At 40.0% G+C, this 16,495-nt stretch overlaps 1 protein-coding gene across 3 annotated transcripts in view; it reads left to right on the plus strand.

The window, feature by feature from the left end:
• bicd1a (bicaudal D homolog 1a) overlaps positions 1–14,267 on the plus strand; it is a 178,998-nt gene extending 164,731 nt beyond the window's left edge. The window contains exon 9 of one of the 3 annotated variants that reach the window (XM_069903451.1): positions 4,764–14,267. In XM_069903451.1, coding sequence (XP_069759552.1) covers positions 4,764–4,854 — 91 coding nt within the window. In that variant the 3' untranslated portion in view covers positions 4,855–14,267. The remainder of the gene's footprint in view (positions 1–4,763) is intronic. The other 2 variants (XM_069903452.1, XM_069903453.1) reach the window with 2 other exon arrangements.
• The last annotated feature ends 2,228 nt before the right edge of the window (positions 14,268–16,495 follow it).

The raw sequence follows: 16,495 nt of genomic DNA on the forward strand, positions 1-16,495 counted from the left end.
GCTTCTTTCCCACCATTATGCACCCAGCAATCACTCTTTGTTGCATCTGTCCTTTTAAACCTTTCAACAGAAACATTTAATTTAACACTGTGACTGTGAATTGACTGGCAAGTTTGCCTATTACAGTACAGTACCCCGTATCCGAAACACTTGGAGCCAGAACATGGTTCGGTTTTTGGGGTTTTTTTTCCAGTTTTTGGAACAAAGCCCAAGAACAGCACAGTCGCATCAACAGAATACTTGTATCAGCGGTTAAACATCAGCAGCAAAAAAATAACCAACTCCCGTGAAATACCCAAAAAAAATGGATCTCCGCCACCGGTCCCCGACACCTCCCAACCGCTGCCGCCAGCTCCCGACTGTGGTCCCCGCTCCTGCCCAAGAGCCTGAGGCGACTTCTTCAATGCAGACTATGTTGAGAATGGAGCTGCCCTGCCACTGACTCCGACTGCAGCCGACGCTGAAGACTTGGACCCAGCCGTTTGGCATCTTTCCGGCCAGAAGCAAAGATCTCTTTTTTAAAAAAAAACTGTTGTAATCAAACTGGCGCCAACAGAGCATCAGAGCCCCACATGGGAAAGTCAGGTGTTGAATTTTTTTCCCACTTGTGACGACATGTCGGTGCTAAAAAATGTTCAGTTTTGGATCTTTTTGGTATTCGGATATGGGGAACTCGACCTGTATTTCTATAAAGGGTCAAAAATTGTCTTTGTAACTGTGAATGCTGTAACTTTATGCCATGTTTGCAGTTCAACAATGACCAGCTGCAAATTGTGCAAACTTTTTAATCAATTTGCTTAGATTGCATCAAAAATAAAATGTGCATTTTTAGCAACCTTAAAATTAATAACCAAGAATATGGTCACATTTGTTGTTGTATTTACAAGTGCCAACTATCAAGTTTGCTCAACAAGATGAGCAAATGTTCTTTAAAATAGTAATTCTATCATTTTGTGTATTATCACATTATTGAAGGTAAATTAGAATCACAATTGTGGTGGCTGCTTTCCTATTATGTGTTTTGGCTAACGAGTTCAGCTCATTTTTATGATTGAACTGAAAACTGAAACCACGTTTATTTATTATTATGTTACCCTTTCAAAATCCGAGGTACACAAAAGAATATGTGTAATGTTGGAGATGTGTATCTTGTGCTTGGCAGTGCTGTGTAGGTGTGACAGCACTGGGTGGGAAGGATGTTGCTTAGATTGAGATTTTGGAGTTAATGATCACTTTGCTGGTTCTGAGATCTCTCTAATTGTGGAGGAAATGGTTGAGGGGCTAAACCTTTAGTTTTGCAGCACAGTGGTTGGGGTTCCAGAGATTCGTAGCACCATAGGACCTAGAGACTAGTACCTTTGGAAAAGAGATAAATGTGGCTATTGTGGTACTGCGCTAAATGAAAGAATCAAGAGCTCCACTTCAGCAACTGATCCGAGAGCCTTTATGTTGATGTTCTTTGAGCAATTGGCTTTTTAAGAAAGATACTATGTTCTGCACTTTACCTTACCCCTTCACCACCATGAGTTCAAAGCCACAAGTAGCCTTCTCGGTTAGGAGAGCAGCATACCCATGACAATTTACTAATTCCGTAGCTCTCTTATGCCATGTGGACCACATAGTATTGCATCACCAGCCTTGAGTGAAAATGTTCTTACATTTATTTCTAAGATATTGGAATCATTGTCAGGTACAACATTAAGCATTTATTTCTTATCTAGAACAACTCCAGTCTATTAAGTGAAGGTCCTCCACCAGCATTACTAACAGGATTTTGATCCACCAGTAACAACAGGATGAGGATTATATATCCAAGGCAGCATGAAATGTGACCAGGAGAGAACCTTCACTGCCCGTGTAAGGAGGTGGATGAACTCCATTGAGATTCAACTAACTGTAGCTCTTGTTCGCCTCTGAGAAAAAGAGACTAAGCTGACAGATAAAGTACTGATTGCTTTTTGCTGGCTTGTTTTCAGTTTTTTGCATGTTCTTCCAGCTGCACCTATCCTGACTATTGGTAGAGAGGTTGAGAGGAGTCTGATTCAACCTTGTAGAACAGAGCACCGGACCATTCTACCCTAGCAGCCTCTATATTTAAATAGCTGTTTTTTTTAAATTTCTGCTCTCGCCCCCACCCCCCCCCCCCCCACCCCTACCCAATCACTCAGCCCGGGAAGTTAATGGTAGTGATAATGCCAGTGAATGTGGAGGAGGGGTGATAAGGATTGCACCTTTCATACACTCAGGACATATGAATATTCTAAACAATCACAGGTCTGCTTTTAAGAAGTGGCCATGTTTTTCATCAGAGATGTTCTATTGTACATTTACTCTTTGCAATGAATGTTATTTACTATTATCAGTCATAACCAACATTATCTACTGCTTGATTATCTGCAGAATTTGGAATGAAGATGTGTACCTTTAGTAAACAATCCCTCTTCTACCCCATGATAGAATGAAGAGTATAGATGAATCAGATAAAGATGGTTAAACCTAATTAACTTCTGAGTCAATATACGAAAGACTGGAGCAATAAATGTTCCAAACCACAACCATCTTCCTTCATACACGGAATGAGAAAAATTCCATAATCAATTTCCATCTCTAAAATTAAACTAGGATTCCTTTGTGCCATACTCGACAACTGCTGACTTGAGATCAAGCCAGGCACTCTTGCCTAGAATTAAAGTGTTATACCCACATTTGGAACCAAAGCTGAGGTTCTCACCTAGTTATCATAGTAGAACCTAAACTAAGCATTGGTGAACAAGTGGTTCTCTTTGATTTCTGCTCATTAATCAATCCTTAATCTATGTCAATATATCACCATGTATTCCACATTCTGTCATATTGTTTTATATGGCACCTAATCAAAACCCTTTAGTAAGATTAAATACATTACAACTGTTGGTTTTGCTTTATTTTTCTGCTAGTTACAACCTCTTAACAGATTTGTCAAACATTATACAGTATCCCATTCATAAATCCATATTGTTGCTGTGCAGTATTTTTCCAAGTGCTCCAGTACCACTTTTCATTAATAGCTTCTACTAATAATAGAACTCTCCATAGTAACTGTATGAAATTGAACCAAACAATTTGGAATCTTAGAGATCCCCAAGGTAAAATTTGTGCCAGATGACTTGCTGTGACTTAGAACACCAATTCCACTGCCCGAATCTGACCACCATGAGCCCATCTTTTGGTGAAACATTCGTTCACACTTATGTTACCTTTTGAATTGACTCATACCTGCACTTGCAGGTGACTTTCCTCAGGGCATGTACTGGGAAGTTGAAGTCGTACAAAACTTTTCAGCCTATATTCTAACATCACGACCCATTCGCTCAGTGGTTATTAACTTACATTTCCTTTGTTTAGCATTTAATTTTAAATTCGCATTCTTGTATGCAAACTCCACCTATCACCATGGTTTTCTAGTTTTACAAACCTTTGACATATTCACATTCTTTCAATTACAGGCTCTTGTATTTGCTTGAATAATTTTGTTCTATTATTGGTAGCTGTATCTTCAACTGCCAGAGTACTGAGGTCTGAAATTTCTTTCCTCAAACTCTTTAAGATAATTCTTAAAACCTTTCCTTTGACTGAGCTTTTGGTCAATTTTTTGTTTGGTCTTTTTGTTTACCTGCATGTGGCTTAGCATCAAGTTTTTGTTTTCCAACTTTCCTATTAAGTATGGTATGAAGAACCGTTAAAATACTAAATAAATATAATTTTTTTTGTATCTGTGGACAATTCCCATGATGGCGATCATTGGCTTCCACTAAAATGGGTTATTAATTCTGATATTTATTTACAGGTAAACTATAATTTTTCCAGTTATTTTATTTCTAAAGATTTGAACTCATCTCTTATAAAGATTTATTCCTTCATCATATTACTAAAAAGATTGTTGATGGCCCTGCATTAATTTCCCCCTTTTCCCACTAACTACCTTGAAACATTTCTTTACTTTCAAAATAAGGAGACATTTGAATGTGTGATGTTACTTGCAAGGCCTGTTTTTTGAAATTTTTGTCATACTTAACATTTGTCAGTGAAAACTTTGTATTGCTGTTTGGGGATTGAAGGATTATCAATTGTGAAATTTTACTTTTAGCAGTAGACAGGATGTTACACAGCTTTGTTGGTGCACATGATGTTTAAATGAGCTGTATTAGCTGAGAAGGCCACAGCATGGTGGTAGGGTTGCTACAATTGTCCTAAATCTTGCTCAACTGCGTGGCATTGGCCCAGGGCCAATAATCCTGTTGTCATATCAGAAGTGCTGGATCATAGATTTTATGAGGTCATGTCTTTAGTGTGAAGTGCATTTCATTGTAATAGCTGGCGAAAGCACTAATTCTTTCAAACGCTGGCTTTTGTGCTAGAGAATAACCACTCTCTGAATCTGATCGTCTGAACCCCCGAATGAGTCGACAGAGATTGAAGGAGATCAGATTGAGGGTTTTCTTTACATCTTGCTTGATTTCTCTTTACACTGAAGGAAGTAGTAAATGGAACAGTGAATCTGATATCTTTCAGCTTCTTGCAAGGTAGATTAGGTTAAAATTGCACAAAGTATCTTCAGGAAGGAGTGGGAAAAATTGGAAATGAAGGATGTTAAGGTAAAAATAATTTGCAGTTAATGACTAATGAGTTCTTTCACCTGTTTGTGTAATATCTGTATTTCCAATAATGTTGTTTTGCTTTGCCAGGTGCATATATTTCTTACGGCTTTTTTTTTAACTTTGCAGTCCTAATATAGCTCTCCAGGAAGAGCAACCACATTCCAGATCAAAATGTGTCCCTCTCAGATGTCTTTCTAAGACTCCTCCCCACTCCTAGTCATGCCACAAGGATGTTATCCACTGGAACAGAAGCAGGATTCCTCTGGCACTCATGCATTGCCAGAAAAGCCAAAAGGCCCTCCTATGTTGCTTCACTGATGAATCCCAATTCCTATTGACGGTGGGAACAAAGAAGAGAATGTTAACTAACATGAAATATGAAGCATTGAGTGTTTGTCTGGAAAACATCTTTGCTGTTTGTTTTCCCCCTTCTCCATCTCTTATTTTGAAGTGTAAAGGCTATAACTAACATTTATGAAAGAGAATAACATATAGTTGCTTGGTTTTTATTGCCCTCTGAAACATAGACATCAGAAAAAGGGAGGAGAAGAACACTGATATAATTAATTTGCAAATGATGCATATCGGCCTTTCAGCGTCTAAGATGAGACACAGGAATTGATTTTGACGTGTGTTTCAGTAATTTTGGTAGCATGAGGCAATGCATTTATTTCGTAAGATTGTCCAAACCGATGTTTCAGTATATTGTGCACTTACATGTTTGTTTTTTTTTAATTTATTGGATGATCTTTGGTGGGAAATTATTACTATTTGGAAATGATGTTGTGATTGTCTAAAGAAAAGTATTTTGACATGACTAGCATTCCGAAACAATACTGTAACTATGGGGGAAAAAAAGTGGGCCATCATGGTGGTCTGTGGCAATTGTGGCTACTGTGAACATCAGTTCCTCTTAACTATTTGCATTTCTGATGATGGAGAGTTGCTACTGCATTTTTATTTATCCATTTGTCCTTCTATTTAACTTAAAAATGGATGCATTTTGATTTGTATTTTCATAAAACAGAGTATTTATTTGATATTTGGGATAGGGAGCTAACAAACAGAGATTACTTGATCGGTCATGTTTTTCTTAAAAGGTTGCTACTAATATTATTGAATAGCTTTTTTTTTGTTTCCGGATCACAGTATTATTATTTGGTGCTTCTGTTGATCAAAAGTCAGTTTATTAATGCTAGGACACTATATTCGAGGATAACTGACTAAATAGGCAGTAACCATTTTTCTATATTATGTGCAAGGGCTTAGATCATTTATCTGTAAGTATGATGTCTTAAGTGTGACAAATTTTACATCTTGTTAGATAAAAGTATCCAAGAGCTCCCATAATTTTTGAAATGTCAGAATTAATGATTTTATCACCATGGATCAGTATTAATAGTTTGTGAAGTTCTCTGTCTAAGCAGACCAATAGACCAGATGAACAAAGATGTGAAGGGCATTGTCAGTACAGTTATTAGAGAAGTAATGATGGGAATTGTATTGATTATTCTCTTTGTCTCTCAAAATGAATATTCCTTTAACTTGTATATCAGAATCTCATGAAACCCAGGGTTTTCTGCCAGAGATATTTACATTATTGTTTTCACAAAGGTGAAGCTGGCAAAATACTTTTTCAGTTTTTTTCTGTTTGGCTTATTTCACTCATGGCATAATTCATGCACTGTTGTGTTACTCTTCAATTTTAATTAATTTGTAAATTCAAATTTAGTTTCAGTAGTTGACCAACTACCTGTATTAGTAGATGCTCTTTTGATTTGTACCTGTTCATAAAACAATATGCAATATGCAAATGGTAAACACTATGTGTGTGTGTGTGTGTGATACCATGTTTAATTGTTCATTTTCATTAACAAAATCCTGGGAACATCATGTGTCCACACCAGTGGTAATGACTATTTTCCACTCATGCCATGCAAAATATTTGTTCTGCTAGTTAATCTTTTTGTGATGTGAAAAGATCTCGAGTAAAATAGTCTCAGTACTGCCATCATAAGGCAATGGAATGCATCATACCCAACTGTTAAAGATTAACAGAAAAATAAATGCAATCAATTAACAGAAGGGAGCCATCTTGATGGAAGATTTGGAAAAACTTATATCTTAATTTAGTGGGCAAATTTAATGAAAGAACAACGTGAAAGTATTTGTTATTGGACCTTGATGTCATTTTGCTGAAAATACTAAACAGTTTTTGGCACAAAAGGACTTGCCAAATTATACTTTCTGAAATATTACTAGCTTTATATATTAATATGTTACATAGAGTCTCTCCCTAGGATATAGATGCCAAACTTATGGAGTCCCCTCCATAAGTGAATGAGCTCCTGTAATATTAAATTCAAGAAGTCCAATGTACCTACATACTTTCATCCCCACGAACAGCAGAATTAGTTTCTTCGGTCTGTCCACTTTTAGCCTTGTGCATTTTTGATGCCATTTATGACAATCGGTTGGTGATGAGCTGGTTACCCTATCGCGTGATTTTTGTGCGTTCGCTGACTAATGGACAAAATCAACTTGTGGGCGTCTGTAAGAATGAAACCTGTTTTGTGGCTAAAGTAAGAATTTTAAAAAAAGTTGTTTAAAACAAACGTTAATAAAATGGGCCTTAGAGAAGGCCTGCTTAGGTCCTTGTTAGTTACATCTCTGATCTCTGAGGTCAGGGTGAAAGTTAGCCCACTTATGTATACTTTAGCAACATCAATATAATCAGATTAATTATGAAATAAATTTTCAGCAATTAATTGACATGTCCACTAAATTTTGAGCACACCTCAGATCGGTAGAGTGTAATGTTTAGGACTATTTCAGCTGGGCAAAGTGGGTATTCCATGTTGTTGCAAATGAAGATCCATGTTGTTACACCAGTTTTGAAAAGAACATACATTATGTTGCATTCAGTTTGTAAATATTTGCAAATATTAATAAACTCAACCGTTTCTGCTGATTACATGCAGTTATCTACATTGAACAGATAATTAAGAAAATGCCATAATTACTGATTAGCTCTCCTTGCATTCCAATTTGTTCACTAAATTAATCAAAATTGCTCTCAGCAACACCTTGTTTCTGATTCGTATGTGAATGATGATGAAATCTCTATTGGTGCTGTCATTGTTAAGGTATTGTTGAAAGGATGTCCTTGGTTAGTGTAGACTGCTAGCAATTGGTGTTGAACAAATTTCAAAGTCTGAACAGAATTGCAAATTACTGTATATTGCTGTGATGTAAAAATCAAGCTGAATTCAATTGAACTAAAAATTGTACACAAAATCTATATTTATTGTTAAGTTACTTCATGTGTATTTTTGTATTTCCAACAAAATATATTAGTGAGATATATTTTTCATGGTATCCAGCTGGAATGTTCAATATTTTTGAAAAAGCAGCTGGATGTGGCAAAGGATAAAAATGCTTTAAACTCCCCCCCCCCCCCCTCACCCTGTCATATATTATACAAAAAGATTAAAAATTGCAGTATTAATGTTCTATCACTTAATGTTACTGGCACATGAGGAAAACATTATGGTCTACACACTTCCCTCTTTAATGTAAGCCAGAGGAAAATGCATTTCCATATTGTTTTTTTAAAAAGCACACAAAAGGCATTTAAAGATAAAATATCATTACTGCACAGATATTATTTCCACTGTGACTCTTGAATTTGATAACATTGGACTCATGAAAACTTGAATGTGAAAAATGAGATATGATTGACTTTAGAATCCTTGAGATAATGGATGTTTGCATGTTGTTAGCTATTTTAGAGTCAGGGTTAGTTTTAGGAAAGATCTAAATTCTTGTCTTTGATGTGGATGCTTCTGTAAAAAACTTTATTTAGTGATCTGCCACCCTCCATCCACACCACCGTGCACCTCACTCACCCTTTCCCAAACTAACTTCAGTCTCCGCGAGGCTGACACCTTGAATATCTCCGTTTCTGGATACCATAGGTTCATACCACCACCCCCCCCCCCCACCACTCCTTACCCATCCCTATTCTCTCACATCTCTCTCTACTCAACCCCATCTCCTCCTTTGAGCTATCCCTTTCTTCTTCTACCTCCACCTTCTGACCTCCCTTACCTACCACCTCCACTCTATGACCTCCTCTACCTACCACCTCCACCCTCTGACCTCCCCTACCTGCCACTTCCACCCTCAGACAACCCCCACCCTCCACCACACAAACTCCCACTCTGGCCCCTGTTTGGTTTTTACCTCTGACCTTGACTCTCAGAGACAGAATGCTCTGTCCTCAGTAGAGGCTTCACCTTTGTACCCTTTCACCCACACCTCAATGAGTTCTGTGCACGCCACAAATCCAAACTCTTCTTCCATCATCGCTGTGTCCATATCCACTTCTTCCACAAACAGGATTCTCCATCGTCCTCTAAAGACCTCTTCTCCCGCCTTAAGCCTTCCTCCTACTTTTGGTTACCTTGTCCTGGCAAGCTGCCTGATCTGGATCTTTATATTTCCAATTGCCTCTGAGACACCAACTTCATCACTCCCATCTTAATCTCATTACACCCCCTCTGTACGCTCTGCCCACCTTTCTCTCTGCACAAACCCCAACCTCACTATCAAACCCATTGACAAGGGTTGTGCTATTGTAGTCTGGCACATTGAGGTCTACCTTGCTAATGCCTTATGACAGCTCTCAGACACCTCCTACTTACCTCTACCATAACACCCCTCCAAGTAACATCAAGCCACTGTCTCATGTACAATCTCCACCTCATCAACTCTGGTCATCTCCTGCCCAAGACCTCCAACCTTATTGTTTCCCATCAGTACACTGTTCAGTTCTACCTCCAACCCCAGATACATAAACCCAATTATTCAGGTAGATCCAATGTTTGCACATGTTCCTGTCCCACTGAACTGGTATCATCTTACCATGACTCCCCTGGTCCATTCCCTCCCTGCCTTCATGCACGATACCTCACAAGCTCTCCATCTCATCAATAATTTTCAATTTCCTGAACTTGACCATCTCAATTCTCTACACCTCCATCCCCCATAGAGAAGATCTCAGTCGTTTGTTTCTTTCATAACAACAGACTGAACCAGCTCCCCTCCACCACCACATTCATCCACCTGGTAGAACTTGTTCTCACCCTCAATAAATTCTACTTTGAATCATCACACTTTCTCCAAGTCAAAGGAGTAGCCATGGATACCTGCAAGGGTTCCAGCTCTGCCTACCTTTTTGTTGGTTTTGTGGAGCAATCCACTGCTGTAAGCCTGCACAGGCAAGGCCGCTCAGCTGTTCCTCCACTACATTGACAATATTGGTGCTGCCTCATACACCTATGAGGAACTCATCAACTTTATTTGCTTTGCTGCTAACTTTCACCCTGACCTCATATTCATGTGGTCCAACTCCAGCAACACTCTCCCCTTTCTTGATCTCTCGGTCACCATCTCAGGAGACAAATTTTCTACAGACATTTTTCACAAACCTACAACTCTCACAACTACCTCGACCACTTCTTCACACCCAGTTCCATGTAAGGATTCTTTTCCTTTCTCTTAATTCCTCCATCTCCATTGCATTTTTTCCCAAGATGTGGTGGTCCTCCTTCAAAATTGTGGCTTCTCCTCTACCATCATCAACTCAGCCCTTATCCGCAGCTCCTCATTTCCCACACATCTGCTCTGGGTGCCCCTGCCCCAAGATGCAATAAAACAGGATTCCCCTTGTCCTCACCTACCACCCCACCAGCCTCCATATCCAACATATTATCCTTTGGAATTTCTGTCACCTACAGTGTGATCCCACCACCAGACACGTCTTCTCTTCTCCTCTCCTCTCTGTCTTCCATAGGGACTGCTCCCTCAGTGACTCCCTTCACCCTTAGTACCTTCCCCTATGACCGCAGGAAGTGCCGCCTGTGCGCAGACACCTCCATCCTCACCAACCTCTGGGGCCCCAAAAAGTCCTTCCAAGTGAAGCAATAGCTGTGAATCTGCAGGAGTGATCTACTGTATCTGGTGCTCCCACTGTGGCCTTCTCCACCCCCGAGAGACTAGACACAGACTGGGAGATCATTGATCACATTTGCTGAGCCCCTTTGCTCTGTTTGCATCAATGGCATGGATCTTCCAGTGGCCAACCATTTTAATTCTGCATCCCAGTCCTGTGTCGACGTGTCAGTCCACGGCCTCGTGCACTGCCAAACCAAGGACACCTGTAAATTGGAGGAGCAATATCTAATATTCCAATCCAGCACCCTCCAACACGATGGCATTAACTTCGACCTCCAGTTTCTGCTGGACCATTCCCTGTTCTCCCTCACTTCCCCATTCCTCTTGTCTCCTTTCCTCCACTCTCCACGTCCTTCCTTCCCCATGCACAGAGCCACAACCCCCCCCTCCCCCGGTTTGCTGGTGTGCCCTCCCTCCTGCCTGTGGGTCTGCGCTCCTTCCCTTGCCCCTCTCCCCCTCACCCTTCCCACCATTTTATTGAGATGCCTGCCTACGTTTTGCACATACCCTGATGAAGGGCTCAAGCCCTTGGTTAGGTATCTTTATCTTTTCTTTATAAAATGTGCTGTTTGACCTGACGAGTTTCTCCAACATTGTGTTTTTACTTTCCCTCCATTTGATCTGCATTAAAACTGAGCAGCTAGCTCAAGAGCTCTTGGTGAGCTTGGATATGCTGAGAACAAACAAAGAACATGATCCACCTCTCTTCGTCCCTCTGCACAACAGTTTCAGTTCAAGGTTTAAATTATCATTCTTGCTGACATTGTAACCTGTGTCCAACACTGTACTCAGCCAGAGTAATCTTGAGTTCTCAGGGTTGGCAAGGTCATAAGCATGAGACAAGTGTCTTTCCTACTTCTACTTTGGTCATGTTTATCTTGTTCAAGCACAAAGCAAATCAACAGCTCCAGAAATATAATCTCAGCCTTTTCATGTCAGATGTAACATTTTAACAGAGTTGTTTAATGGAAACTCCCTTGTCGTCCAAATTCAAACGATTATGGTGTGTGTGGTTTATTTCATGGAGCATTTTGAAAATCCTTAATACTATGACAATATATCAGTCATCTGGCTCTTCTGACACTGTTGTGTTTCAAAAATACTCCTCTGTTCACTTTCAGCAAATTGAAGTGGACCAATTTCTTAGATATCTATGTTTTTGCTTGTTGTTGCAACCGGACTACCTTAAGTCCAAGGCTGGGAAATTCTAATGTATAGCAAGCAGCCAGTGGGTTGTGTAATGTATATATCAATGCCTTATGAAAATACATTCACAACACAAACTGCTCAAGATGTTTCACATGAACACTACCAAATAAAAGTAATTTATACAGATAAGATTTGTTACAAATTACAGACTGTTCCTGTTTTGAGTCTATTATGTATGTTTTTCTTCTCTGGATACTATTTCTGTTTCAACACTTTCGATATTGTAGAGGTTTAAGTAGTGAGGTCTCCTAAAATAAGAATTAAAAGCCTTGTGATTTTAGAAGAATTTTGAGTTCTGACGTATAAATTATATGTAAAAGCAGGAGATGACAATTAAATTCAAACAGATTGATCACTCTTTCACAGATCAACCTATCTTATTCTCTACAATATCATCTCTGGAGCTATGCCATTTTATTTTACTTTACTAAACAAGGTATGGCATTCTCAAGAGATGCTTATTTAATTTTCCCATTTAAAAAAAAATGTTTCTCTCACTGTCAGTGTAAAGCCATTCTAAGATTTCCACATTCTAACAGTACATGAGCAGAATACACACTCTGGTGGCTCTTGCTTCTTGGTCCCCATTCATAGATGGTTGGGCAAAGGTCATAAGTAAACTACAGGAGCACACAAACAGGATTTTCTTCATATTTGTCTTTTGTGTAATACCACGAGTGTCTTCTTAAGAATTTTGGTAGATTTTAAATTTTTCTCCAGTGAAGATAAGTTTTCTAACCTGTTAGACAGCAACCAGGAAAGAGCTTCAAAAAATATGTTGACATTAATATTTTAGCTCATTCAAGTATACAAAGGGAGCAAATGTTCATAGAATGTGAAAAGAACACATGAGTCAAAAGTAAAGACTGCATCCAATTTGGCCTATCCAAGTGCAGATATGACATTCACTTAAGAGCAAAAAAGGCATTGTTGCTAGAATCTATGATTTGTAAAATCCAGCCATCCCTTAATATTTAGAAAAGGAGAATTTACAAAATAAATACCCTTTTTAATTCTTATTCTGTAGGTTATTTTGGGGATTCAGTGGTTCATTATGACATTAAATATCTGTTGTAACACTTGCCCTTTATTGGAAGTAAAAATTATGTTGAGATCTACAGTTCTACATAAAATTAGAGGTGGTTTGGTAGATAGATTACACCTCAGTGCTATGATTGCTATGCTATGATTCTCAGGTCAGTGGAGATGAATATTTGACACATCTCCATGTGTTAAAAGTATTGATGTCATCTTAAGGTAAACCTATAACAATCCATCTTCTAATGGCATCTATTCAGGCTTCAATCGTTTCTGTGCTGGAACATAATTGACCTGATCAAAGTCATTTCTGGGGGCGGGTGGGGGTGGTCACTTCCTGGGCTTTGAACTCTGCTTTGGTCAACTCTGTCCAAACAGACTGAACTTTTGCCTTGCTACATGGCAACCTCAAGGACAAAATTTAATCCCATTTGTTCCCATCCTATTTTCTGTGGCAGAAATAAATCTGCAGACGTTTTCCATTCCAGCAGAGAATACCTGGAGTCTGAACTTTAATTACAAAATTGATTTTTATAACATTGTTCCATACCTATTTTGTGCCTTTTTGCAATGTCAATAAAGTCATCAATTTAAATTTGCATGTGCTTACAAATCCTTACAAATAACCATGGATTAAATTGTATAATGCACAAAGCCAAGTACAGATAAGTTGATGTATTGTATGATATGTACCATCCTAAATGGGCTGGTATCATAGAAATTCTTATTCTTCCATACTCTTCATATTCAGCTTCATAAATTATTCATCTCCCTTGCTGGACGTTTGTAATTTGAAATGTATAGTAATTATTTGGTTGATAAGTAGACTTTAGGAATGGTATTAGTGGACTGATCCTTTGAAATTAGTGTGTTTGATTCTGGTCTGTATACAGCTGTTGGATTTCTTCCCCTTGGATTACAAAACATTTAATGGAAATATTCATTTGTACTTTAAAAAAAAAGGTGAATCCCTATAGTATTGTGCACATTGTAAATTAGACAATCTAAGATTCCCAGCTTCGAAATTGGCTCCTTTTTTGTGTGATCTAGTGTATAATTTATCCTACCAAAGGTTGAAAAGGGAAACCAGCCATGAGGCCTTTGATTGATTGGGAAACACCTATCTGGAGCAAAAGCTGTCTCTTTTATTTGAATGAATATGGACTGACAACACCATCACAGTGTGGTTTTAATGCCTAGTCTGCTCATTCCTGCCCCTGAGATGGTGAAAAGGCGATTGAAAAGCTTCACAATGGAAAAATAAGCAATCTAACTGTTTTTAAATTATTTCTTAAAAAGCAAAATAAAAGTGTAATGTGTCATTGTTTCCAATAAAGAGGAGACAGTTTGTTTCTTGTGATCCTGTCTTTGTGTGTCTGATGGTTTATTTAAGAGGTGCTATGTGAGTTGCACTTTAAATTACCACTTACATTCTTGCTCGTAGTGGGATGGAACACAATTTAAAAAAAGAAATCACAGGGATGTGTGCCTCCACTATTGCCACAAGGAACTAATATTAACATAAAAGTGAACTCACTGGATTTCTTAAACTAATAATAACATGGCACCTCTGCAAAAGCTCAGGTTGTAGATGTATTCTACGGTTTCTAAATTCAGAACTTAAACTTCAACACTGTGTGGAATGTACTGTTAAAAACTTGCATTTATGTTGCATCTCATGAGATAAAAAAACACAAAGGATAACAATGAAATTGTTATAATAAAAACACAATGTTAATCTGTTGTTTGAGGGAGAAATACTATCTAAGAAACTGGGTATAATCCTCTCCAGTTAGCACCATAACATCTTATCTATCAACACCATTGCACCAGTGCCTTTGTCACGGGTGTCAAAAGGAAGTCTCAACATTTGGTAGTCTTTAATTTATACCAGCTCAGATTATGAACTTGTTTCCTTACTTTATCATTCATTGTTTAATTTACAGATGAGATACCTTTCCACAAATTAAAGGTGTGGGTATATTAATCAGGCTGTATCAGTAAAGACATGAATCTCAGTTTGACTAACATTCACCAATGATCATTGACCTGAAATATTCACTCTGCGATAGTGTGATGAGCTGTGGGGCAGCAAGCAAATGCAAAACATGAGGATGCTGTACAACAGGAGGCTTTAATCAGCTCTAACTCTGTACATAACAGTCTTTATATCTTGGCTGGTTCCTTGTGTGTGCCTGGCTGTCCTTTGCTTGCTCCACATGTCCAACTGACTTTGGAGGGCCAGGTTAACTCTATATTCAGGTCGGTGATTGACAGCTGGCCAAGTGGGGTCAGCCTCCCAGGTTGCCAACCTGCAGGTACAGTGGTCTGCAGTGGGCTGGTGGGAGTGCAACCAGTGTTGTGGTTTTATCACCACATTCGCCCCTTCTTTAAAATGGGTAGTGGGGGGGGGGGTGTTGTCCTTTGGCACTGGGTAGTATTTACAAGTTCAGGCGGTCCAGCGGTCATCTGTGCCTCTAAGCCCATCACAGGGCCAACTCCTGGTCAATGGTTGGCAGGGATGGGGCTGCATGAGGGCTGGCTGGTTCTGGGGTGGCTGGGGTGGCCAGTAGTGTTGGCAGGATGGTGCCTGGCAGTGAGGGGGTATAGGTGTGGGGCGAGTCTGCAACGAGTGGGGCCCTCGGGAGAGGCGGAGGAAGGGGTTTGGCTCCTGGGGAATCCAGAGTGGGCCAGGGGTTCCCGGGATGGGAAGGTTGGGCCCCTTCTGGTGCCAGATCCCTGGTCGAGACTGTGTCCTCATGTCCATTGGGGTACCTGATGTAGGTGTAGTTCAGGTTTGAATGGAGAAGGAGCACCTGCTTAACCAAGGGGTTGGACTTGTGGGTCTACATGTGTACCGGTCGGTCCCAGAGATGTCATCCATGTTTGCAGGGAGATGCCAGTCGCCGATTTCCTTGCAAAGGAGAAAAAGCGTTCGTAAGGGGTGTGATTCATAGTTGAAGAGGGATGGAGGGGGCACCCATAGGGTGGAGAGCCTGCAGATGGACTGGGGGTGATTGCTGGGCTTCGTGCTGTGGATGGTGAATGGGGGGAGTGGGCCATTGAAGGCAAGGGTGAGGCTGTGGAGGTGGCACTGGATGTCTAGCCCCAGGATGACAGGGGCCCAGAGCTTGGACATGACCAGCAACCTGAACCCTTGATATGTCGTTTCCCCCCACCCCACTGTTAAGTTCACTGAGCAGCACCTGGGTACTGTGATGTAGTAGTCCTGGGCCGCGAAGGCTATAGAGAAGTTCACTAGGTAGACCTTTAGTTTTAGTGTATGAACCACATTCGGGTGCAGAAAGCTCTCAGTGCTACCACTATCAAAGAGGCATTTTTTAACCTTTCTGTTGACAGCGATGTCCATCATTGAGTGCACAAGACCATGGGGAATATCCTCAGTTAGCGTGGTGGATGCTAGGACCACCTTGGGGTCTGAGTCACTGCTCCCTGATGGTTGTGGTGAATAGTGGCCAGCGGGTGCCCTTTGGAGCATGGGGTGCGGCAGGTGCACGGTTCTGCACATGTGCATGTTGATCATGTCATCCAGTCGGCGAGTCGAGCATGTTGGAGTGGTCGGAGGCTGGCTG

Source organism: Narcine bancroftii, chromosome 11 (genome assembly GCF_036971445.1).
Source record: "Narcine bancroftii isolate sNarBan1 chromosome 11, sNarBan1.hap1, whole genome shotgun sequence".
NCBI lineage: Eukaryota > Metazoa > Chordata > Chondrichthyes > Torpediniformes > Narcinidae > Narcine > Narcine bancroftii.